The 20,502-nt window shown below is 39.4% G+C and overlaps 1 protein-coding gene across 2 annotated transcripts; it reads left to right on the top strand.

The window, feature by feature from the left end:
• The first annotated feature begins 7,307 nt into the window (after positions 1-7,307).
• On the top strand, positions 7,308-15,089 carry slc5a3b (solute carrier family 5 member 3b). 2 transcript variants are annotated; one of them, XM_035174936.2, is made up of 2 exons: positions 7,308-7,672; positions 10,540-15,089. In XM_035174936.2, exon 2 carries the CDS (start codon positions 10,839-10,841, stop codon positions 12,951-12,953), a length of 2,115 nt encoding a protein of 704 aa, XP_035030827.1. In that variant the 5' UTR covers positions 7,308-7,672; positions 10,540-10,838; the 3' UTR covers positions 12,954-15,089. The 2 variants fall into 2 exon arrangements, with proteins under 2 accessions (XP_035030827.1, XP_035030828.1); XM_035174937.2 differs by lacking the exon at positions 7,308-7,672 and adding an exon at positions 7,681-7,995.
• The last annotated feature ends 5,413 nt before the right edge of the window (positions 15,090-20,502 follow it).

The following is a 20,502-nucleotide window of genomic DNA, read 5'->3' as shown; positions in this document are numbered from 1 at the left end:
ATATGTTTATATGCACTTTTAAACTGATGTAAATAAAAATTATTATAGAAAACAAGTGATTTTGTTTTTCTGGAGAATGATGCCATGAAAGTTATGATCTACCCTTATCATTCTGTATTTATTACACCAGAATAAACTGAATTAAAATGTCTCTTACATCGTGTTGTTTAACAGAGCAAATAGTAAAATAATTTAGGGATGTTTTGTCTTTCTGAATGAGTTGTATGTCTCCAATGTTGAAGTATTCAACAAAAAAAAACTTTAACATGAACTAACATTCTACTTGATGTCCTTATTTCTGAATATGACTTATGAATTAATCACTCAAACTCAGATCTACAATGAACATTTCTTTGCTGATGATTCTATTATATATGCTGCAGGTGCCACCCCAGCTCAGGCCCTGCCTTTAATTCATTCCAAAATTCACTGTATTATAATATACTGGTTTTAAATGCAGATCGGACAAAATCCATGGTATTTTCTATCTCCAATACTGGTTGTACTCTTCCCGCTCGATAAGTCACCCTCATTCAAAACACATATTCCACAACTAACCCAGAAATTAAAAATCAAACCCAGTCTTCTCTACAGGATTACAAATTTCCTGTCACCATCAATCTGAAAAACTATTATCCAGTCTACCTTCATGTCAGTCCTTGACTATGGAGATATTTTACACTGTCATACAGCCCCATCAACTCTCCTGTGAAAGGAGGCTTTTGTGGTTTTTGCCTACAAAGGATGCTGTCGTGTATTTGAAATGAATATGGAAAGTTGTGGTTTAAAATTTGTAGTTGAAATTACATGGAACAGCACCAACCTAGCTGAGCTGTCAAATATGCTGTACTCAAATACAGAATGCTAAGTATTTCTCTTGAAGTCATCTTTAAGTATTCAACACATTCCTGTTGGATAGTTCTTCAGATTATTCTTAAATTTTGCTATAACTTAAGTCTTAATTATATATGTATACTGTTTGGTGATATACAGTTATGGCCTGTAAGTTCAACTTTAGGTCCATAGATGGAGCTGTTGTATTTCAAACATTCCTCAACCTGCCTGCACTTCAATAATGTGGCCATTGACCAAGCTTAATGGTTCAAGCATCATAAACAAATGTATAATTTTATAGATGGTAATGTCCCGACAGATCTTAAATATATTTCCTAGAGCATGTATTTAAAGTTTATGGGGTTTCACACTTTTCCAAAGAGCCATTTTTAGTAACATACAACTGAAACAGGTACAGTGAGGCCCTTCCTGGGATAAAGTGACATTTGTACAACACATTTGGTTATTACATACTGGTCATTATTTATTTACATGTTCTGTCCTGAACATTTTTTGAAGGGACATGTAAAATGTTTAATAGTGTTTGACGTAAAAAAAGATGCTTTATCTTTTTGAGGTTTTTAATTTAACCACAAAAAATGATTAGATTTCTCATGATAAGCTGGCATTATAATATTTCACTGTCTCTTGATATAAGTTTGTATCTTATCTCTTAACAGACAAAAACATGTGGACCAAATAGTTTCACAGCCATCTAAAAAATACAAATACAACCGATAGAACATTTACAGGCCTTTAGTCTAATATGGAAATCAAACAGGGCTTCTCACAGTCGGCGAGCAGCTGTTGAGGTTATCATCACGGACTTTACTGTGTCAACTGTGGCATCTGAAACTTAATTTATTGTACATTTTCGAAATATATTGTCATTTTTTGTATTAATTTAACTTATGAGTATGTTACCATGCTGCTTGTCTGTCTTTACAGATTAGTGTAAAATATGTTAGATTCTGATGTGGATGGAGCCACTTTATGTAGCCATTTGTGAAGCTGCAAAACATGTGACGAATACACAACAGGTTACTTTTTTGAATAACTTTTTCTTTTCATCTGACTACAACCAACTGACACTCACTGAAATAATTATTTAACACATTGTGCAATTGCAAGAAAACCTTTGGAGACACATGGATAAATCAAATTAGGATGATGCTGCATGAAAGATTATAATGGGACTTTGGCAACAGGTAGTGCTGTTGCAACATGAAAACTTTGAGTGGCCAAAATCCAGTGCTCAGCCCGACTCAGCTGCAGGTTTTCCCCCTTTGCAGAAAGTTGTTTTTGAGCAATGTGTATTCATGCAGATTATATATTTCTGTTGTTGTTATTTTCACTTCACCTGAAACTTCTGGACCACTTGTGACAAAGACCACCTCTTAAACAAGGTAATTTCTGCTTCTGTAAAAAAAAAAAAAACTGTAGCCCCGTGAGATCCACCATCCAGGTTCAGGAAGGTTAGGGTTTGTGTGGTCAACTAATACAATGACGGTCAGGTTGCGTAGTATGTGACGCAAACTGGCAGCTCTGGTCATGTGTGTATGCTGTTTTAGTGGATGAGGCCAAATCCCCCTTTGTTCCAAAGACAAAAAAGAGCCATTGATATTTTAGTATTAATTTGTTGTCGATATTGAATTGCCCAAAAATGGATACATTTACAAAGGCCCAACACTATGCACATGAAGAATGCTGTGTAACAGGACACTGGTGTTTCTAATCAGCCACAACTAAGTTGAACATGAGGGAGGGGGAAACAATGGCTTTATTGTTGCCTTCGTCGAGGGGGTTGTTTTTCCATGTTTGTCTGTCACTTAAAGAGATATCTCAAAAACTAATAAATGGAGTGGAAAGTTGGACTTTTGTTCAAGAGGGAAAAAATTAAAACTGATTTTTTTCCTCTCTTTTCCTCTCTTTTTTCCTTTGTCCTTAAACATGCTGCACAATTTCATCCAAATTTGTATGACGTCTGCAACTTCAAATGATCTTGCAAAATGCTGTGCATGCAGGATCTACAGCAACATGATGAATTCAGGATATAAAGCATCGAAGTATACTTTCCAAACATGCACAAATGTCTTCAAATTTCCTAACATACAAATGTAGAGGACAGTGCAGCTTTTGAAGAAGAGTGCATTTTGATTTAATTGGGCACGGTCTAAGATGACAACACAGATTTATAAAAAAACTCTTTGCCGCCTGCACAGATTTTATGTATATATACATTGTATATGCATATACAACACTTTATTGAAATCAGAGAGGAAAACCTGTAAAATCAGCTGGTGTCGTAGAATGAATAGAAATATTTGTGATATTTCTTTGAGCTGTGGATGACGGCCATGTGGCAGAGCTTCTCAGTGGATATTATGTCTCATATGACTCTCACACAAGCAGTGTTGGTACAAACAACAAAGTTGAGTGACCGACATCACCCAGGACAGAAAGTTGCTTTCCTGCACATGAGCCTCTATCGCTCTTAAGGTTGTCCTTGAACCGCTTTGTGGAGACTCCTACTTGAGTACAGCTATAACTCTGTACCTGACAAAGGTGGTTCTTCATCGATGGTTATTACCAACAATAATCACACTGAGAAAAGAAGGTAAGGGTAAACATGATCTCCATGTGATCCTGTATCTCAAATTTCCCCTTCCTACATTCCTTCTCTTTATCGTTTATCCTTGAATGGAAGGACATTTGTGTGTTCATACAGATTCGGGGTACCGTGACATCAGAGCAACAGTAGAACAATCATGAGCTTACATTCATAGTTGGGGCAAAACGAAAAAAAAAGGTTTTTGATGTTTCATGTTGCAAAGGCTTGTATTGTAACAGCTTGTTTTATTAACTGTCTCATCTGAGAGAACCACGCGGTGCTGACCACTGACATCAGAGAATAGCCAGCTGAAAATAACTAACCCACACCAAAGCCGTTTCCTGCCTGGTCGATTGTTTTCTGTTTGCTGCCAGCAGAGAAGAAAACTGTGGCTTTGTGACAGGAATCCCATAAACCTGAAGGAGATGCTAATGAGTGAACACTGATGCTGATCAAACACAGAAAACTGTTATAAAGCACAGAAACGGACACCAATAATATATTAAACCTACTGCTGGTTAGTCAAAGGTCACATTGGATTTACACTCAACACACATGTAACGTTAACACACTTTAATGGACTGTTTGAGATACGCTCATGTTTTCTGGATGATTTCTCAAACTGTGTGAGAAATCCTAGAGAGTTTTGACATCCAATTGAGATTTGAGATCAGACCGTAAATGTGGTTATGGTTTATCCTCCCTCTTTCTCTCTCTGGTATCTCTGACTCCAGAGCTGCAGGATCCAGATCGGACACTACTTGACGATGAAGATGATGATCATTATTATTATTACTTTTATTGTTACTGGTGCTGCTATCGTTGATAACGTCATTACATCTATAAGCATCACTATGATAATTCTCATGATAACAACCAGTCTGATGGTTCCTGGTCTCTCCCTCTTCTCTCTGCCCCTCTCTATCTGCTCTCCCCCCTTTTCCACCTACCTCTCCTCTATTCCCCATTTTCTCCTCTCACACCTACCGGTCGAGGCAAAGGGCCGCCCACACTGAGTCCGGATCTGTTGGAGGTTTCTTCTTGTTAAAGTTAAGGGAGCGCCAAGTGTTTGCTCATTGAAGGAACTTGTTGGGTTTCTCTATGATATTGTAACATATGTAAAGTCCCTTAAGATGATGTATGTTGTGATTTGACGCTATACAAAGAACATTTAATTGATAAAAACTCAAAAGGTGTTTAGTTTGTCCAGTCTGGGCTACTGTAAAAAAAAAAATGGCGGCCTTCGTAAAGAGGACCCGCTCCCAATGTAAATATAAAGGGCTCATTCAAGGGTAAAGAAAACTATAATTTGTACAATTTAGATAAAGCTCACTAGTGAAAACATCACTATGTTTTTTTTATATTCAGTTTCTGCCTATAGATCCCTTTCACCTAAATTGTATACACTGGACCTTTAATTATAATGGAGAAATCTTTGCACGAAGAAATCAGCATCACCATTAGATGCTTGATCCAAAGCACACAGAAACAAAAAGCTGTTTAGGTTTTCTAAATTATTACTCATTTTATATTTATTCTGAGTTAATTACAATGTTGCTTTTAAACTTTGATGAAAAAAGTTGACGTACAGTTGACGCCAACCTACATATCCACAACTTACATTTGCCCTGCTTATACTTATATCCTCCCGGGCAGCAAGTCTTAATCCTTACTGGCATTTTATCATGAATTCTCATCGCAACCCACCATGAAACACAGCAGTAGAGCGCTGATGCTAATCCACACCTCCAGTCTTATGACCAGGATGTTGACAACCAAATGAAACAGGAAGTTGCAATGGCATCTTTGCGAATCATCAGGTTTTTTGGAGATGAGACCAAGCCCAAACAGGATATACATAAGAGCTGAGATAGTAAATCAATTTAACATAATAAAACCTAATGTGAGTATCATAATTTACAATTTTACATGTATAGGATTTTAATACAACATGTAATACAAAATATAATATTCATCAGGATTTGTGACAAACGCTGACAAAAGTTCACTTTCCACTTTCAGATTTAAGGAGAATTGAGGTTGAATGGAGCTGCATTTATTTTTAATAAGAATATATATATAAACCTGGGTATAGGAGGAACAAAATTATATTAAGTCATTAAGATTTTATAGTGAAATCTTATTTAGCCTATTTATTTACTGCATGGGTGTAATACTGTAATTACAGAGATAAATTGGTGTATAGACAATGCACAAGACATTTAGCCTATTTCTCATGCGCATGTGCTGAGATGGAGTGAATCAATGTGAGTAATTTGCAACGCATGACAGTATTGTTGTTTGGCCATTTGAAGTGATAGGATGGAAATATAATTGCTACTTCCCGTCATGGATGTATAAACGACCTCAGAATACCTCCTGTCTTCCTGGCTGCTGTGCCCCTCTGTCTGCTGCTGTCTTTGTATACATATACAGTCTACGGTCGCAGTGAGTACGCCACACGGTGGCGCAGGGCTTGCTGGGAAATGTAGTTTTTGGTGAAATGGAAAATTCCAAGATAACCGTCCAGAGGAGCGAGTGGAAATTTACTCTGTCTCCCTCCCCCTGTAATATGCAGAGACGTGTCTGCCTTGCAGGATGTTTTGTTGGAAGTCAACCATGTTATTCTCATCTGACTGCAGAGTCAGCTGACAGTCTTTATGTCAATGTTAGGTTATCACTGTTATTATCATAACTGTTCTATTATATACAACAATATAACTTGTTATTGATGCATTTAGTAATTGGTATGCCAGGTTATTCTATTATATATTATAATTATAATTATTATTATTGGTAGTAGTGGCACTACAGTATTACAACTGAACTTGATGGCTTCCATTGATAAAAAAACATGCAGACACATGCACACATTTGATTGAAATTGTGTAAAGATAAATAGCTGCTGCAATATCTTTCATCAAACATTGCACACCACATGCACATGTTAAGCATGTTGTAATATTTAGGCGGGGGTCTCAGCATTTGCATGTATATTCACTTCATTTAAATATATTTCAGGGACCCATTCTTCATGTTTCCCCCCATTATTGGGGTTGGGAGCATTTACCCCTATATTGAATAGAAAATGACTATTACAACTATTATTATTAATAGAGAGTGACATAGTTAACCCTGAGAAAAAGCATGACCTCACACAATCAATACTTGCATTGTGGTGGTTAGTTTCCTCCTGTTGCTCTAAATCTTCAAGAATTCTAAAATGACAACTACTTCCTCTCAATCACTACCTCAATGCTTTCCAGCGGACAACTCCATCTGTGCCAGATCACTCGCAAAACGAAAACATGTGTTGTTGCAAAAGTTAAGTTTGCATAACTTAAGCATCTCTTATGGGCATTATTATTATTGGCATGCGGTATTAAATTCCATTGAAGTGGGAGAAAGCAAACGTTTAAAAACCCTTAAGTATTCAGAGAGGCATCAGGCTCTTAAAGGAAGTTTCTAGATTATTCCAGTTTACAAACTTGATCCTATAAAAGCTGATTAAGAAGTTACACTTCTAATCAGTCTGAGCTGGGTGTTTGTGGAAGTTTCTATGATTTGCATGATTACAGCAATGTTATTTAGAGACGCATTGATATGTATGTGTGATTGCATGCAAATATTAGGAATGTGTTTTGGGTTTGATGCTGTAAAGGCTCAAACCTGTTGTAATTTAAAGTGTAATTTATTTGTTGTTTTAAGTTTTAAAAACTGTGCTCTTCCGCAGTTTAAACGAGGCTATGCAAAGTGTGTGTGTTCAATGGCTACTGGTTTCCTCTTTGTAACACGGTTACTTAAAATGCACATGTTCTAAGTATCCTGTAGTGTATATAAACATGGTCCGGGATAAATAGCTGGGCTAAACTGTAGTAGACGTTTTTCTGCACACAAACAAGTCGGGGTGGGCTCCGCGTGTGGGGCGTGGGGCTGAAGCGGCGCCTATAAGGAGCGGAGGAGGCAGCGGTTGTTACAAGGATCCAGACAGAGGAGCGAGACGCAGCTGCCGCCGGCTCATCAACACACACACTGACCGGGAGCAGTGAGGGTCTAACGGGGAAGCAGCAGAGAGACAGTCCGAGGAGTGTAGGGGAGACGAACGGGAACCTTCAGGAGAACAGAGCCCACTTCGCGTTCTACCGCTTCTCCTTCCACATCTCCGCCGCGGGGCGTGGAGCGGAGCGCGTAGCATCTGTGACGCCGCTGCTAATGTTAGCCAGCAAGGTACACGTTCTCACGGTGGTTTGTTTGTGTTAGGAACACCGGAGCCCGGTGACTCGGGGAGTGTGTGGTGACCCCCTGAGCTCCGGCTTTTATTATTTATAAAAAACAATGGTGTTATTTGACATTTGTGAGCGTCAGACCGTGTGGAGCCATTTTCAGTCAAGCGTCATCGCTCATCACCTGAACGTCTCCACGGACTCCGGGCTGCATCTTCACACGGGTACAGAATGCGCCACGACACCTGGGCTACCACCACAGATCACACGCTCCTGTTGCGTTGTATGAGCCCGTGTGGTGCATGTAACGCATTTAGCTCCTTGAAGGTGAGTGGCTCCGGATGAATGAGAGGCTGTTCTAGAAGTTTCCTCCAGCTCCGATGGGTACGTGTGCGGACTGTACGCGCTGTGGCGTCGCATCCCCGCATTTTTCACAGAGGCAGCCTCAAGCTCTCAGCCCCCGCTGCCCTCTTTAATTAAAGCGCCATTGTTCTTCTGTACCACCTTTACTCTGCCCTGCCACTGCTCCATCATGGCGTCTGCTGGCCTCACCTGCAACCTTGAGTCAGTGGCGGATCTAGGGGTTTTCAAGATCGGGGAACAATTTACAAAGAGGGGCCAATTATTTGTCCGACATCCACTCATGATTCCTGATTCAGTAAGGTGCACATTCATACGGTGGCATAGAGAGCTCAGCGCACTGCAAAGTAAGAAAACATGCACAGAGAAAAAATACGTGCAAATTAAGAATACAACTATTCAACGACACATGCGTCGCAAAAAGTTACAACAGATGCAAATACAGAAACATGCCGCAAATTGCGAAAAACCGACAAGGTAAATGTTTCCAGGGGACCCAAAAGAGTGCTGAACCTGGCTGTAGTTCAATGCTGCCAGGTTCATCACTTTTTTGGATCCCCTGGAAACATTTCCGTTGTCGTTTTCGCAAAAAAAAAGGGAAAAGAGAAGTACAGCAGTAGATGGCGGTAATGCACCTCGACGTTGGCTACCACTCGCCAATACATCGGACAAAGAAGAAGAAACTGTCTAACAGCATTTTTATACCTGAAAGTTCGGACAATGATGCGAACCAAGTTTCATGTCTGTTACAATGTAAACACTTGATCCAATTACTTTTTTTACATTGCAATTTAGGGAGTGGACATAATAATTTGTATGACATGTGTTTGTTATCATCACCTATGTGGGTGATGGTTTGTAGATGGGCATGTGTCTGATGTCGGTGTGTTGTCAATTTGACTATTATATTTGCCAACTTTTTTAAATGAAGTGCATAGAAAAAAAGCACACTTTCCAGAAAATGGACAAACCGGTTCACGTTGCTAATTTCGTTGCCAGTGTAATATCATTATGGTATTACTTTTCATCTGAAGTTGGTAAACTTAAATTAGGGTGCGATTGTTAACTCCATTGGACTCTTACTCCTTTGTTTTCCTCTGCTTCATGTGTTTCACTGTTGTTCTGCCTCAGCATTTCATTTGACTTTTGAAAACCCTGCAACCGATGCTCACGTGACACTTTCTTAAGGCAGAGCTCCAGTTTCATCACCAGCTTCTGTTGCAGGAAGGGCTACAAAAAAAATGCCTGTTGTTTTTAATCAATTCAATAATAATTTGGCAGCAGTGTGGGAGAGTGCTCTTTAAGTACATGCTGGCATATCGAGATGGTAGTGATTATGTTTAAATCCCTCATTATATAACTTTGCAAATAAAATTATATTATTCTATGGGACGACATTGCTGTATTTTCAGAGCCAGGGAATCTTGGCCAGTGTGTGAACACAGAGTTGTTGACATTGACGAAGAGATGGTAAAAATGAAAACAAAGACTCCTTTTATAGAGAAAGTTGGTTATGTATAAAGCCTGGTTGTGAAGATGGAAGGAGTGGGGTTATTTGCTGCCACGCATGGCAGACTTAAACCTCAAGAGAGGCCAGACATCCAAGTGTGTGTTTGTGTGTCATTAACACAAACCAGATGTACTCACACATCACCATATACATCAGCGGTTACTGACATAGGGATGCACATTTGATCCATCACTATTTTCTCCAAGTATCTGTTTAATTTGAATTACTCAGCAGATGCTAAATACAGTGTTTTCCTTTCCAGCCTGAGGTCACATGTGTCTTTCTTCATTTCCAAGCAAGATTTAGGTTTATATTTGTTAGCGTCAATGTAACCGAATTAGCTGTGTGTATGACGGATGGTATTGTAAAATGTTTAATTTGTCATGGTAATTCTGTGGGATTGGCTAATGTCCTGTTGGCTTGTGCGTTCCCTCTGTTCTGTGTTTATTCATGGCCTGAAAACCATAAAATGAAATCATGTGCCAGCTCAGATTGGCCATTTTAAGCATTTTCCCGAAAAAAATGAATGCTTGAGACTATGCAGGCATGTTTTGTAATTTTGCAAGATTTTCAAAATGTTACTAGTGAGCCCACTTATTGAGCAATAGGGACTGCATAGTATTTTGGCTAGAGGCTGTTCATCCTTGCCTTTTTCTTTCTTGCATGACTTAATGCTTTCTTTGAAGTTTATACAGTGGCACAGTTCTTTTGTGTTTTAAAAAATATTTACGCAGAGAATGATAGGCAGGCTAAACCCAAAGACTGGAAAAATACTGCAGTTGCAAAACCAACTTTTTTGATTAGCATCAGCAGTCTTGTAAATATAATCTTGGTTTGGTTTATAAAGTGATAATTCTGATAATTTTGTGTTATGGATTGTGACACGATGCTTGAGTTCAATAACTCCTGTTTTCAGAGGGTTGTTGTGAACTTGTTGGCTGTTTTCCCTCTAAAATCAAGGCTCTAATGAGGTGTTTTTCTTTGTCTTTGCTGTCTTGCAGGAATGTTAAGTCTAGGTTTTTCTAGACCAGAGGCCTACAACATCTTCCTCTAAATCTAGAACGACCTCAGTGCCGGTGGATAACCCCATCCGAAGCACACCTAGTGAATTTGATCTGACAGTGGATTACGACAGTCTCCATCCAGACAGCAAACCAAAGCAGAGCATTTCCATTGCTCCATTTTTTATTATTCAAATCCATAACTCTTATCATTTATATTCCTTTTTGTAAGGATTCCATTAGCTGTGAGCTGTACTTTCTCGACGTACTGTATATATTTTTTAAAGTAATCTATAAAAATGGCTCCTGGAATGGAAGCAGCGGACATTGCTGTGGTAGCACTGTATTTTGTCCTGGTGATGGCCATCGGGTTTTTTGCCATGTGGAAAGCAAATCGCAGCACAGTGAGTGGCTACTTCCTGGCTGGACGTTCCATGTCATGGATAGTGATAGGTGCATCGCTCTTTGTGAGTAACATTGGCAGTGAACACTTCATAGGACTGGCTGGATCAGGAGCAGCAAGTGGATTTGCTGTTGGAGCATGGGAATTTAATGCACTTCTACTTCTGCAGCTGCTTGGTTGGGTGTTCATCCCTGTGTACATCCACTCAGGAGTCTACACCATGCCCCAGTACCTGTCGAAACGCTATGGTGGCCACAGACTAAAGGTTTACTTTGCTTTCTTGTCTATTATGCTGTACATTTTTACCAGGCTGTCTGTGGACCTGTATGCTGGAGCTCTTTTCATTCAGGAGTCCCTGGGGTGGAACCTTTACCTGTCTATCTTCCTGCTCATCAGTATGACGGCATTACTCACCGTCACTGGGGGACTGGTGGCAGTACTGTACACGGATGTCCTTCAGGCAGTGTTGATGATTGGTGGAGCCTTAACCTTAACCATCATCAGCCTAATCAAAGTGGGTGGGCTTGAGGGTGTTAGATCTAAGTACATGCAAGCAGTTCCAAATGTTACTGCTATATTAGCTAGTGGAAACTTCACATATTATCCTTCCTGTCGCATTGAGCCTAAACCAAACTCGCTTTACATACTTCGAGGTCCTCTGGATGAAGATATCCCTTGGCCAGGCTTTCTTCTTGGCCAGACCCCTGCGTCTATATGGTACTGGTGTGCAGACCAGGTCATAGTCCAGAGAGTACTAGCAGCAAAGAACATTGCTCATGCAAAGTGCTCCACACTCATGGCTGGTTTTCTCAAAATCCTTCCCATGTTTGTCATTGTCATTCCAGGAATGATCTCCCGTATCCTGTTTCCAGATGAAATTGCTTGCATAGGGCCAGAGCACTGCATGTCTGTGTGTGGTTCTGAGGCTGGCTGCTCTAACATTGCGTACCCACGCCTGGTCATGGCTGTGATGCCTGTGGGACTCAGGGGTCTGATGATGGCGGTCATGATAGCCGCCCTGATGAGTGATCTTGACTCAATCTTCAACAGTTCAAGCACCATCTTCACCCTGGACATTTACCAAACTGTTCGGAAGAAGGCTTCGCAGCGCGAGCTGCTGATTGTTGGCCACATGTTTGTTGTGTTCATGGTTGCCATCAGCATTGCTTGGGTCCCTGTTATTATTGAAATGCAAGGTGGACAGACATATCTGTACATCCAGGAAGTTGCTGGCTACCTGACTCCACCAATCGCTGCCCTCTTCCTGCTTGGTGTGTTCTGGAAACGGTGTAATGAGACAGGTGCATTCTGCGGGGGCATGACAGGTTTTACACTAGGTACCACACGGCTGATCTTAGCTTTTATCTACCGCCAGCCTCGCTGTGACCAGCCAGATAATAGGCCTGCCTTCATCATCCATGTTCACTACATGTATTTTGCGGCTGGGCTGTTCTGGATTTCAGGGCTGGTCGCAGTGGTGGTCAGCCTCTGTACTGCCCCACCAGATGAGGAGCGGGTTCGCACCACCACAGTCTGGGGGCTCCGTAATGTTGAAATGGTTCTTGCCAAGGATAGAGAGGAAATGTACACGCTGACTGACCAGAGCCATCCTAACCTTCTCAAAGAACTACCCCCAGATGTCAGAAAGGAGAGATGTTTGGATGGGGCAGATATTAAACTCCTGGTCCCATCCACTGACCATGACCCAGCAACACCTAGTACAGAAACCTCCCCTGCAACCACCCCTGCAGAACGATTTGGTAATAGCAGGATGGAGATGATCAGAGCAGACGACAGCTGTCATGGGAATGGGGAGAATAGCAGGTGTACACGTTTACTGGACTGGATTTTCTCACATAAGGATGTGGCTCAGCCAAAAGACTCGCAGGAGGATCCAATACTCATTGCAAAGATGCTGTACGAGTCCCCTAGAGTCAAGCTTCTCCTCAACATGGGTCTTTTATGCGTCTGTTCTGTGGGTATCTTCATGTTTGTATATTTTTCACTGTAGCTGAACCTGGCACTAAACTAAGGGGGACTGGTGTGGGTGCTTTTTATGAAGCTGAAAGGTGTGTGGGTGCTTTGGGTGCTTTTAACAAACTGTCTGTAATATTTACAGTTGTCTTTTGTAGTTCTCTAACAGGGATCATAGCTTATTCTAATCATTTAAAAAAATGATTAAAGCTTCTATTTACTTCTTTATGACTATGAAGCTTGTTTGGCACTGCTGTGTCCATTTTGTACAGTGCTTGGTGTTAATCCTTTAGAATATCTACTGGGATTTTTAGAATCGTAGTAATCCAAGTGAATTTTAACATTTGCCTTATTTGACATATGCACTTGTCTTTTTGGATGGTAGAAACAATTTTAATGTGTGATTTTAAATGTTTTTCATTTGTGTTGATTGAGTGTAAGCTTAGTTCCTGGTGGAGCATACATGTCTGTAGTAACTGAAGAAACTTTTAGGTTGTAGGACTTAAAAGTTTTGTACACTAAGATTATTACAACAGTTGTATTATTAGAATTTCAAGTATGTCATTACTATTTAGTTTTCCTGGATTGTCATTTCAAGTTTGGCAACTTAACAGATGTCCAAGTGTTTTTTCTTTCTACAAAGTATTCTATCCAAGTTTCTCCCTTTTTATAAGGGGATCATTCTGAAATTTATAAAATAATAGTTAATATTAATTGCAAAGAAGTTTTGCTTCTCTGCTAGTGTTGCATATGACCAATATTTGTTTACGGTGATTGATTATATTCACTAGTTTGAATTATCCTCCTTGAGGTTTTGCATCAAAAATAATTTTGCCCAGTTTACAGTTAGCACCTTGTATTTCACATGTACATATTTTGATGCACATAAAATGGTGGGGATACACAGAAGTGCAGAAATTGTTACCTGTTTTTTAAAGATTTTTAGCTAAACTAATTATTGTGTGGTACTTATTCATTGTCATTGGCTGTTACTTGTATGTTTCGTCACTGATTGCGAAACTCCAGTCATATCTGGAGCTGTACCGGTATTTCTTAATGGTTCAAATTTTTGGTTTGTATGGTTTTTGTACTACTGTGTGTTTTGTGTTTTTTTTGTTTTTGTTTTTATCTACTTCTATTCTCTTTATAAGAAAAAAATTCCAATGTTCATGATTCTGTATCAATTTACATTTTATGTATATCTCATTTCATGTTTCACATCGTTGAAGAGTGTGTCAAGGCTGTTGCATTGTGTCCAATATTATACATGGCTCATTAGATTGCTGACAGTAGACTTGTCTTCTGTAGTAATCTGTTTTAAATATAAGGTGCGTCAATGTACCTTTAGTGCACTGCGGTGCTCAAGTGTGATTTAATCCTGTTTCAAGTGCATCTCTTATACACCTCCTACCAAATGTGTCTTAGTGTGCAAAGTTTAAGTGAAAAAACCCCCACACAAAATAAGTTTTACGTCTTGAAATTTTTTGTGCAGTGAAAACAACATTTCTTTAAAGACATGTAGTAAATCAGCTTTGTCATATAGTTAAGTACATTTCCAACAATGATGCAAAGCAGACATTGCATTTCAGCTAATAGGATGAGCACATTACTGCATGAGTAAACTCATGACATTTTCAAGGGTTATTCAACCAGGTGAATATAATTACTGGACTTCCGGATTGTGCTCATCCTTTCCAGAGTGGAAGGTGACCAGATCTGAAAAACACTTAGCACAAGAAGAAAATAGAAGGGTAAATAATGTTGTGTTTAGTAATTTAAGAAGAGTATTAAATGACCTCAGTCCGAAAATTTTGGTTCATAATGTGACCTGCATAAATGATGCATAACATATGGACGATTGATAAGTAGTGAATGCTGTATGGGAATGAGCTTTAAAAAACATTTCTTTTTTCTTTCTTTCTTTCTGAGCGAATATACATTGTTATTTTTATGGACTTTATTTTTAGAGACTGAAAATAAAGTTTCTGTGGAGACAAAAAAGACAAAGGTGTTGTCATTTTTTCTGTTGTGACACTGTTTTACTTTCTCATCAAACTGGCTAACATAAAGTCAGTTTGGTGTAACGCAAGTTTTCTTTTTCATGTCATTATTATTTCCTGTAAATTCAGGTGATTTGTTGACTTGTAAGGAATTAAAAAATATTGCAAAACCAGAAACATTCTTTATTGATCATGTGATTATCAGCTGGATCCAAGTTGTCAGAAATCAAAGCATTTGTTTTAAGGAAATAGTTGAACTATTTCAATTTAGACCAGATAAAACATTGACATTTGTGGAATGTGGTTACGTTGTTATTGACATTCACTTTACAACTTCTGAATAACCACATTGTTCGTCAAGTGACATTTTGCAACTTGCTTCGGTATGAAGTCATTAAAAGGTTGTTTTCAAAACTCTAAGGAATTTCTTCTGGGTTTGGATAGTAACAAATTTACCCTCCTATTCGTTTTATTGTCTTTATATTTTGGGGCTTTCTGTTACTACTTGCCAGGATTATATAAAACCCAAGCAAGGCTTTATTAATCTGATCAGAGCATGGATTGGGTGATTCCAGGATTCTTTACACAAGATTCAACCAATCAAAAAGCCAGGATCAGTGCCACAAATCTCCACTTCTTACCAGTTTTTCTTACCATGTATTAAACTCACTCAAACTTAACTTTTCATAACACAGTAAGGGGAGATTGTAATTGGCTGCATACAACTTTCAACAAAGCAATGTTTTTCACAGGGTTGGATTTTTAAGAGTGACAAAATCAACACTGCAGAATAAATCTCTTTTACTCAGAGGTTGGCATTTAGAGGCTGTGATCCGTGTTTTCATTTAGCCAGTGACTCATATCACTCATGTCCTCTGACTCTCAATAGCAACAAGTTAAAATGTAGCACGCACACTCTAATAGGGGAGTGTGTGAGTCACAGCGTGGGAATAAACTGGGAAAATTACCTGAAGGTTTGGAGCAGGTGTCTTCAGCGAAGCAAGTAAATAAGTAACTTTGTAGTTTGCTAAATGGAAAGCTTCAGTTTATAGTCACCTGAAAGCCCGACCTTCAGTTGTTCACTAAACAAGAAACTCTTGCACTCGTGATGCTAAGTCATATTAATATTTAATTTTGCATATAACTTATGTACACCATTCACTCAACCATGAGCATGGGTTTTTTTCAGTTCACCCTTGCTTGACCAGTACCACGCCTCATTACACCCTTGGGGCATCTATCACTTAGATGCCTAAAGTTGGAATACTTTGCAGTGTTGTCACCGAATAGATCAAACACTGGTTCTTTTCTGCTACTCTGGTATTGGTACGGTGGAAAATTACAAAGAGCATTTATTTAAGTTCTCTACAAAAACTGACAACATATTCAAGTTGTTAAAAATAGGAAAACAAACTATACTGTTACTTTAATAAATGATTCATGTTTTTCTGTTATCACCAGTTGCTATAACAAAACACAGGTACTTATGCTCTGCAATGCTTTGAACTAAATGGTAATGCATCTTAATTTAGCATGCTGACATTTTTAGTTTTGTGTCAAAGTTGGACCTAATGGCGCTGCCCAGGGGAAAGTCAGGGGATTACCAAAAAGATTGGGGTTAATTCTGAGGGGAACACAAATGCGTGTCCCAAATGTCATGGCAATGCATCAAACAGTCGTTGACATCTTTCACTCGAAACCACAAGGGTGAGAGTCATGAGAGGAAAAATCAGTAAATCACAAAGGTCATGAGGATACATGAATGTTTTCACAATTTTCACTAAAAAGCAAAACTGTCACCTGTCTGGTGGCACAACAGGAAAAGACATAAGATCACCAAAGCAGTGTGATTCATCCTCTGGTGACCATGAGTGTCCGTACAACATTTCAACCAAATCTGGTGAGTCGATGTTGGTCTGTCTGGACTAAGCTGGTGGAATGAATGATTGAGATGATTCACTACATTTGTTTTAAAGCTGTGATCAGTAGCTTAGATAAACAATAGGATTTTAGATAAGAATCTATAATCAATCCATAAAGAATGTGTTGCACTTTCAAAGATGAACGTGAGTATTTTTGATCACTTGTATATAAAGATAAACAACGTGTCTCCAAATCCTCCCACTATCCAGAGATGAAGCCAAAATGACCAAGATACAAACAGCCATCTTGCACATTTGGAGCCAGAGTCTGCACAATAGCAATCGGGGGATGGAGCCATAGTAGCGAGGTTCCGCCGATGCATGCACTTTGCAGATCGCAAGTCAATGTCATGTGATAAGAACCCCTTAAAATGGTAAAATCCATCATTTTATTTGATGTATATTTTGACTCTTTAGTTTGGTCCATGTCCCATCCGCTAACACGGCGGAGGCAGGATTTATGACCTATTCTGCAGTCAGCCACAAGGGCAATCCAGACATTTTGGCTTAAATTTTGGAGAGTCGTCAAGTTGCCGATCTTTACCTACAGCCCATGCCTTAGGAAAATAATGGGGTGTAAATGATCTAACGCCACCACTGTTTATTTAAACTGTACTAAATGGATATCTGTTGTGTAATAGCATTAATCTAGTGGAAACACAACCTGTGTTTGTGTCTCTCTCTCATCATTCTAATGGTATCAAAGCTGCAGGCCACGACTACATCGCTCTCATGTTATTGTTATTTTCCATCACTGCTGTAACCACATGCTTTGAGTTTGACAGCACTGTAACTCAAACTAGCTGGAATCTTCTTTATCGTATATCACTCCAGCACTGTTACAAATCTTGCCTGCTCTTCCAGCAGCCCCCAGTCGACTCGTACCCTCCCTCTTTCCCAAGAAGAAACTAATGATATTGTCCTTGTGGAAAAGTACTGGCATCTGGGCCATGCTTTGTTCATTGTCTGTTTTGGACAGCGAGGACAGAAACAATAGTCTGAAACAAATGGCTTCACAGTGTAGGAATGATGATAATATTAGATGGGGCGAATCGGGCCACATGCATTACAATATTATATTAGTTATGTGCAACGTGCCTTAAAAATTTGATTTTGTTAAATGATCCCTTAAAGATTAGAAAAAACGTCATCGTGAACTCTATGGTGCCTAAAGGCGTACTGAGCCGGAATTTCCAAATGAAATATCATAAAGTAAACTTAAAACAGTTAGTCTTTCATCCTGTTGATCAGGGTTTGCAGTGACTCAGGCTCCTGCCATTATTTTGTCTTCTTACTCTTCATGTTTTAGATTTGTAATCTTTTGGCCGGGGATGTAAAACACAGAGAGGTTCATTCGTGCCCTGAACTGAACCATCGGAGGCAGCGCTTCCTGACATGTCGTCTGTTTCCCACCTCGGACAAGCAAAGTTGTTCAGGTTAGATTGATGGTAAAAATGAGACTTAGGGGATCAAGTCAGGACATGAATATAAAACATATAGGTGTGATTGCCTCGTTCAAATATCAACAGTAGTAACGTTGGTGTCTTTTCTCCTGCAGCCCTTTATCTGCTTCTGCAGGGCTGAACAAACACAGGACCCACATCTCGATTTGCTTTTACACCGAAATCTTGAACTGTAACCCATACAAATTCCACTCCACCACCAGCAGCTTTATGTTCAATAAAGAGGAAAAAGGTATTCAACATCTTGAAGTAGACAAAGTATGCATAAAGATTCCCTGCGGTGTGTGATGGCACACCTGCATGACATATTATACCAGAGAGCTTAGTGTGATATTCAGTAGGCTGTGTTGAATAATTTAGTCTGGTCAGTAAAGGATAGATAGAAAAAAGGATCTCCCCCCCCCGACTTAACAACTAGATATCCCGTTCCTGCAAAAATACTTACAGTATAACCTTTCTTCCACATTCCACTGTTGTTACTCTCTTGTTCTGCTATGATTAAGTGGGAACCAGTCACATGATGACGAAATTACAATGTAAATTCAGGGGATTCACATGATAAATGTTGGGAAATGTACACTTTACATCATTGGTAGTGTGTAGTGTTATGCGCTATTGATTTCCTATTGTCTTCTAGTTATCTCAGTACAGCACTATTGAACATTCTGCAAACTATACTTTTTATACCAGCTTTAAGCAATAGATGAAGAAACACATTTTTGTTTGCTCTTTCAGGCGCAGGCCTGTCATGAGGTGTGTCACATTTTTAGATATTAAAACAAGTCATTCACTTTCATTTTTTATACCAGTGATGTGGAATCCGGTTTTACGTGTATAACAGAGACCAAACCTCCATCTACAGGGGATTTTATGATAGTATATTTAAAAATATAGGAGCTTGTCCATGAGGCCTGATTTGAAAGTGTTTGAATGTGTGTATTTCTATACATTATCGTACTTATTGTATCACAGTTTTCAAGATCATATTACAACTGAAAGGAAATGGATGGATGATGGTGGATTTCATCTACTATGAGCTTGTTATTTCTGTTACTAGCATGTTTAAGCAAAAATACCTATTACGTTAAAAAAAAATGTTTATATACCTACTTTTCTGTTTGTTTCTGTTTGTGTCCAATAACATTTTGGTATTTTCTGAGTCTAGCCAAAGGTCCATTGGTTATTCACCCACTCCGAAAGTTTAAAAACATCACCGATGTTCATGCTTATTGGGGTGACAACGGAAGCAGCCATGAAGGGAATGCGATGTGACCTTTCAAATATACAGCAAACACATAGTCAATGCATTCCTGTCATTCCCCATGCACAGCCCTGACTAAACTATGGTGGCATGCTTGGGAATCTTGCATTAATCCATGAAATAGCGCTTCAATGGCAAAAGGAAATATTTACCTCTTTTAGGAATAACAGCAGGAAGAATAGTGTCTAGGGCTGCAACATGGTGAATGTGAATCAATGAGGCATAAACCACTGAGGCCTTTTCCTGTCTTTCTGGGTCAGACTCACCGTTGACAACAACATTCTTCACTAGTGACATATCGACACTGCGCACGGCGGTGCTGTAAACTGCTGATAGTGAGTTTGCTGATAAGGACACAGTTATTGATAATGATTGAGAGAGAAAAAGAGCAGAATAATCAAGAGCTGTCATTCTTGTAGGCCATAATGGAAGTGGACAAAAACAATCCTTATCGCTCCTCTCACATGTTATTACGTCCCTGTAATAAAATGGGACTACGAACTCTGGCAGTTTCCACAAAACTGGTTGGAAATGGGATGGAAAAGTTTTAGACAGGAGAGAGGGAGGCAGAGACGGCTCAGGTGGAAAGTTGAGCGTGTAACGTTTCTCAGGTAACCCCCTACAGGACCTGGACTTCGCTCTCCTTCCACCATTTTTTGCAAATTCAAAGAAAGTGATTCAGATCCGCACCCATAACGCATCCTTCCACCAAGTTTTGCGATAATCCATCCAGTACTTTTTGTTTAATCTTGCTCATAGAAACAAACAACGGACAAGCTGAGGTGAAAACATAACCTTCTTCGCTGTTAACTATCTACTTAGTTGTAGCTCCATGTTTTGTCCCTTTAGCAATGGATGAGATATTTGCAGAGGAAGAGCATTGGGGAAAAGAATTGTGCGCTAAGCATCAAATGAGTTAGCGCTGAGAAACTCTGATGAA

Source organism: Hippoglossus stenolepis, chromosome 13 (genome assembly GCF_022539355.2).
Source record: "Hippoglossus stenolepis isolate QCI-W04-F060 chromosome 13, HSTE1.2, whole genome shotgun sequence".
NCBI classification, from domain to species: domain Eukaryota; kingdom Metazoa; phylum Chordata; class Actinopteri; order Pleuronectiformes; family Pleuronectidae; genus Hippoglossus; species Hippoglossus stenolepis.
This window is presented reverse-complemented; position numbering and strand designations above follow the sequence as displayed.

Coding starts and splice junctions, on each gene's coding strand:
- slc5a3b (XM_035174936.2), top strand. CDS start 10,839: ATGGCTCCTGGAATGGAAGCAGCGGACATTGCTGTGGTAGCACTGTAT.